Source organism: Camellia sinensis, chromosome 13 (assembly GCF_055761805.1).
Source record: "Camellia sinensis isolate YWXY chromosome 13, ASM5576180v1, whole genome shotgun sequence".
In the NCBI taxonomy this organism is placed as follows: Eukaryota; Viridiplantae; Streptophyta; class Magnoliopsida; order Ericales; family Theaceae; genus Camellia; species Camellia sinensis.
In genome coordinates this window covers 33577010-33583591 of record NC_138973.1, presented here as the reverse complement: position 1 = coordinate 33583591, position 6582 = coordinate 33577010, and the positions used below count along the sequence as shown (strand labels likewise).

The 6582-nt window shown below is 34.8% G+C and overlaps 1 protein-coding gene across 1 annotated transcript; it reads left to right on the top strand.

The window, feature by feature from the left end:
* Positions 1-5145: 5145 nt before the first annotated feature.
* LOC114304525 (putative late blight resistance protein homolog R1A-10) lies at positions 5146-5964 on the top strand. The gene has a single exon (XM_028249690.2). It carries the CDS (start codon positions 5146-5148, stop codon positions 5962-5964), a length of 819 nt encoding a protein of 272 aa, XP_028105491.2.
* Positions 5965-6582: the final 618 nt, after the last annotated feature.

Here is a 6582-nt window from a genome sequence, read left to right as displayed (position 1 = left end):
TCCTTTTGTGTTTACTACGAATACTTTGAAATGAACACTTGATGTTACTCCTTCTGTGTTTACGAACATTTTGAAATGAACGCTTTGTTACTCCATTTGTGGTTATGAACACTTTGAAATGTTACTCCTTCATACTTTTTGTGAAAATACTTACACTATTTTTGAAAAGTTACTCCTTTTGTTCAAGAATTTTTACCGTTTGTGAGCGGCAACTTAAAGCTTCGTCGGAAGTCACTTATACCATTTTTGAAAAAAAAAATTCATCAAATTTACACATTTTGCTTAAGCTTACACATTTTCGTGAAAGGGTTTACACCATTTTTGAAAAGTTACTCCTTTTGTGTAAGAATTTTTGGCATAACATTTATACTTTTTCTTCCAACTTACACCTTTTGTGAAAGCCCAACTTAAAGCATCTTCGGAAGTCACTTATACCTTTTGTGAAAAAAAAAATCATCAAATTTACACCTTTTGCTTAAGCTTACACCTTTTTGTGGAAGTGATTACACCATTTTTGAAAAGTTACTCCTTTTGTGTAAGAATTTTTGGCATAACATTTATACTTTGTCTTCGAACTTACACCTTTTGTGAAAGCCCAACTTAAAGCTTCGTCGGAAGTCACTTATACCTTTTGTGAAAAAAAAAATTCATCAAATTTACACATTTTGCTTAAGCTTACATCTTTTCGTGGAAGTGCTTACATCATTTTTGAAAAGTTATTGCTTTTGTGTAAGAATTTTTGGCATAACATTTATACTTTTTCTTCGAACTTACACCTTCTGTGAAACCCCAACTTAAAGCTTCTTCGGAAGTCACTTACACCTTTTGGGGAAAAAAAAATCATCAAATTTACACCTTTTTCTTAAGCTTACACCTTTTCATGAAAATACTTACACCATTTTTTGAAAAGTTACTCCTTTTGTGTAAGAATTTTTGGCATAACATTTATACTTTTTATTCCAACTTACACCTTTTGTGAAAGAGTATATAAGCACAAAAGGAGTAAATGTTATGACAAAAAATTTTACACAAAAGGAGTACATTTTCAAAAATGGTGTAAATATGTTCCCGAAAAGGTGTAAGCTTAAGCAAAAGGTGTAAATTTCATTAATCTTTTTTTCACAAAAGGTATAAGTGACTTCCGAAGATGCTTTAATTTGGGCTTTCACAAAAGGTGTAAGTTGGAAGAAAAAGTATAAATGTTTTGCCAAAAATTCTTACACAAAAGGAGTACCTTTTCAAAAATAGTGTAAATATGTTCCCGAAAAGGTGTAAGCTTAAGCAAAAGGTGTAAATTTCATTAATTTTTTTTTCACAAAAGGTATAAGTAACTTCCGAAGATGCTTTAAGTTGGGCTTTCACAAAAGGTGTAAGTTGGAAGAAAAAGTTTAAATGTTATGTGAAAAATTCTTACACAAAAGGAGTACCTTTTCAAAAATGGTGTAAGCACTTCCACGAAAAGGTGTAAGCTTAAGCAAAATGTGTAAATTTTATGAATTTTTTTTTTCACAAATGGTATAAGTGACTTCCGACGAAGCTTTAAGTTGGGCTTTCACAAAAGGTGTAAGTTCGAAGACAAAGTATAAATGTTATGCCAAAAGTTTTTACACCAAAGGAGTAACTTTTCAAAAATGGTGTAAGCACTTTCACGAAAAGGTGTAAGCTTAAGGAAAATGTGTAAATTTCATGAATTTTTTTTCCACAAAAGGTGTAAGTTCAGAGAAAAAGTATAAATCTTATGACAAAAATTCTTACACAAAAGGTTTAAGTTGGGCTTTCACAAACGGTGTAAGTTCGAAGAAAAAGTATAAATCTTATGCTACAAAGAGATGTAAGTAACTTCGCGAAACGTCTAAGTTCCGTTTTTTCCCCCGAAAACCTGTAAGTTCCTAAAATCCAATCACACTGTATTTGTCTTGTTCAGATAATGGCAATGTGAGAGAGAAGGGCGTTTCGGAGGGCTTGGCCTTTCTCCCAATAGAACTCCGTTTCAGAGAAGACGAGTCTGGGAGGGCTTCGAATAGCGACTCCGAGTCCAAATCCAACCAAGTATGTCAATGTAAAAGAGAACCGTTTTTAATATAGAGCAACGGATAGACAGAGAGAGAGAGAGAGAGAGAGAGAGAGAGAGAGATAGACTGAGATCAACAGACATAGAGACCTAGATGGACACTGATCGACAGAGGGACCGAAATCGATAAAGATCGACAGAGAAGAGACCCACATGGACACAGACAGACCAAGATCGCTGGAGATAGACCGAGATTAACAGGGATCGACAGAGAGAGACCGACATCGACACAGAGAGACCAAGATCGATAGCCAATCTTTCAAAAAACCTTTGATTTGCGGCGGCAGTGCTAGTGGAGGTGTCGATCTCAGAAGGCTGTGAGCACCGGAGCCCACCGACGCTTGGGTGGTCAGCGGGGGTCACGAACCCTTTGATTTGTTCAGTTGTTGTCTCAATTGGTTTATGAACACTTCGAAATGTTACTCTTTTTGTGTTTACTACTTTGAGATGAACATATGTTACTCCTTCTGTGTTTACGAACATTTTGAAATGAACCCTTTGTTACTCTTTTTCTGGTTATCAACACTTTGAAATGTTACTCCTTCATACTTTTCGTGAAAATATTTACACCATTTTTGAAAAGTTACTCATTTTGTGTAAGAATTGTTGGCATAAGATTTATACTTTTTCTTCGAACTTACACCTTTTGTGAAAGCCCAACTTAAAGCTATTTCGGAAGTCACTTATACCTTTTGTGAAAAAAAAAATTCATGAAATTTGCACCTTTTGCTTAAGCTTGCACCTTTTCCTGAAAATACTTACACCATTTTTAAAAAGTTACTCCTTTTGTGTAAGAATTTTTGGCATAACATTTATACTTTTGTGCTTATATACTCTTTCATAAAAGGTGTAATTTTGAAGAAAAAGTATAAATCTTATGACAAAAATTATTTCACAAAAGGAGTAACTTTTCAAAAAAAATATAAGCACTTCCACGAAAAGGTATAAGCTGAAGCAAAAGGTGTAAATTTGATGAATTTATTTTTTCACAAAAGGTATAAGTGACTTCCGAAAAGCTTTAAGTTGGGCTTCCACAAAAGGTGTAAGTCGAAGCAAAAGGTATAAATGTTATGCCAAAAATTCTTACACAAAAGGAGTAACTTTTCAAAAAAAATATAAGCACTTCCACAAAAAGGTATAAGCTGAAGCAAAAGGTGTAAATTTGATGAATTTATTTTTTCACAAAAGGTATAAGTGACTTCCGAAAAAGCTTTAAGTTGGGCTTCCACAAAAGGTGTAAGTTCGAAGAAAATGTATAAATCTTATGCCAAAAATTCTTACACAAAATGAGTAACTTTTCAAAAATGGTGTAAGTATTTTCACGAAAAGGTGTAAGCTTAAGCAAAATGTGTAAGTTTTCGTTTGTTTACACCTTTGGTAAGTCAACTCACAAAAGGAGTAAGTGTTCATAAAAGGTGTAAATGATTTCACAGAAGGCATAAGTTTTCAGAAAAAGGTGTAACTTTTCAGAAATCAGTTACGCTTTTTTCTGAAATTCCTTACGCCTTTCGTGAAAATATACCCCTTTTGTGAAAACTTATACATTTTTTGTGACCATTTACACCTTTAGTCATATAATATATTATTTTATTAATTTACCTGGAAAGTGACCTGCTTAGCAGGTCACCAATGTGTAAGTTTTCAAATATTTTGATATAACCCAATACATACAAATGTGTAAATGCAAAATAGAAGGGTGTAAGTGCCTTGCATACCATATGCAAGGCACACTTAAGAAAAGTCCTATTATCTATGGTATATTTCAATTAATAAAATTTAATGTGTTTATTCGCATTTTGTTTATAGTTATGTGTGTACACATAAATGGTAATTGTCATATATGTATACCTCTTATATGAGCTCTTACAGTTATATTTTAATTTTGAGATATAAAGATTAACACTTTGGCTTAGAAGCGTATATGTATCCATAAAGTATGATGCTTGGTTTAAAGTATGAAAGACATCGGTTTAGAGGAATAAAAGCTTCTTTTGAAAGTGTAAAATGCAATAAAATTCCTTGTAGGGTCTTGTCAAGACAATACAGAGGACTGAATGTGGAATTAGCATGTTATATAATTTTTGGATCAATTATACTGAAATTCCACACTACACTTTATCACATATAGGAATCCATGTTGGTGAGATATTAGTGTTTGTAATTGTGGAAGGTGTTATGTTGTTCAATAGCATAATTACCGCTACAATTCGATATTAATATTTTTCATTGAACGGGATTCTGTGCTGAGATGTTCTATTCTGAATCATGTTTATGTGGCCACTAAAGTTGTTTAATCCGAGAATCATTTTTTCTTAAATAAAATATTCTCTTAAAGTAGTGGTCAATGTTGCCTAAGTGGGAGAATGTAAGAATTTATTCTTAATTAGGCTGTCATTGACTATATTTTGTTTGGTTTGTGAAAAATGGGTTGAACGTGATTCAGATAGATTGACTGGTATGAGCCCAAAATTATTATTGTGATCCATAAAGTTTGGGCCATGGTCATCTTAGTGTATATATTATTTTATATGTGGATATGTGATATGGAGGTGTAAGGCCTGTTTTAAGTTATTTGGGTTCCTTAATGAGAGGGCCCAGTAATTGTTTTATTTAAGCCCAGTCCCCTTTCCTATCCTTATGTGGATATGTGATATGGAGGTGTAAGGCCTGTTTTAAGTTATTTGGGTTCCTTAATGAGAGGGCCCAGTAATTGTTTTATTTAAGCCCAGTTCCCTTTCCTATTCTTATTAGGGTTTACATATATCTATATATATGTAGATCAAGGGGTTGTCAGCCCCATTGAAAAGACAACAAAAAGATTAGGAGAAGGAGGGGAAGAGCTGGTGCTAAGGTTTTCTAATTGTGAATGTCATATTCTTTCAAGGAAGCAAAAATCAAGACAATAACGGAACAAACGGTATGTATCTGAGTTTATATTTAGTAGTTACTTATATTCATAGTGTTTGGATTTCTAGTATATAGATCCTATAATCTTACATGAAGAGCTTCAAAAAGATTTGATTCAACAACTCTTTGACGAAGTCAGACAACCTCTCCCTCAGAGGTTCGAAACCATGGACAACAATAATCTGAAAGCAGTGCTCAATGAGTTCCTCCGAGAAAGCAGGTACATGATCGTCCTTGATGATATTTGGAGCATAGATGCATGGGATGCGATCAAAATTACATTGCCAAACCGCAACTGTGGCAGCCGTGTGCTACTCACAACATGTATCGGTAAGGTCGCTTCTACTTCTTGTAATGAATTCCATGGTTACATCTATGAAATGAAAGCTTTGTCTCCAAAAGAGTCTTGGACTCTGTTTTGTAAGAAGACATTTCAGGAGAAGGATTGTCCTCCACATTTAATTGAAATTTCAAAACGTATCCTAAGAAGATGTGAGGGCTTGCCACTTGCGATTGTGGTGATTTCTGGGGTGTTGGTTTCAAAGGACCAGGGAAGAGTAGATGAATGGGAGTTGGTGAATCGCAGTCTTGGTGGTGAAGTTGAAGGCAGTGATATGAAGAGAATATTGTTGCTAAGTTACAATGATTTGCCTTACTATCTCAAGTCTTGTCTCTTGTACTTGAGTAGTTTCCCAGAGGATCATTTGATCGATTGGATGAGCACGATTCGATTGTGGATCACAGAAGGATTTGTGGAAGTTAAGGAATTTGGAAAGACACTAGAGGAAGTTGCAGAGGCTTACCTCTATGAGCTCCTTAATAGAAGCTTGATTCATGTGGTAGGACGCAAGTTTGAAACGATTAAAAGTTGTTGTATACATGACTTTTTGCTTGAAATTATTCTTTCAAAGTCAAGAGATCATAACTTTCTAACGATAGCAAGAGAAGGAAGCATGAGGTGTCCTGAAAAAGCTCGACGACTATGAATTCATAATACCTTACCAGACATACCAGAACAAGGTAAGTGTTTCTCTCAACTACGTTCTTTGCTTATGTTTGGGGTAGATGAACCCATTTCTGAGTCCTCCATGCCTCTATTGTTCAATGGTTGGTTGAGGTTGTTAAAAGTTCTACACTTGAGAAATGCTTCTTTGGAGAGATTTCCAGGCCATGTGGTCAAGTTGTTCCATCTAAAGTATATAAGCTTGAGAGGAACAAATGTGAAAGTGCTTCCAAAGTCGATTGGATTGCTTTGGAACCTAGAGACATTAGATCTTAAAAACACGTATGTGGGGGAGTTACCCGTTGAAATTCTAAGGCTCCAAAAGTCGCGCCATCTTTTGTTATATCGTACTGAAACTAGGCAAATTTATTTTTTGTTTCACTTGAAATATGGCTTTGAAGTACCATCTAAGATAGGAGGCTTGCAATCCCTACAAAAGTTATGCTTTTTAGAGGCAAACCATGCCAGCCGTAGCACCCTAGTGAAAGAGATAGAAGACTGACCCAGTTAAGGAGGTTGGGAATTTTGAAGTTGAGAAGAGAAGATAGGGTGGGTTTGTGCTCATCCATTGAGAAGCTAAGCAACCTTTGCTCATTAGATG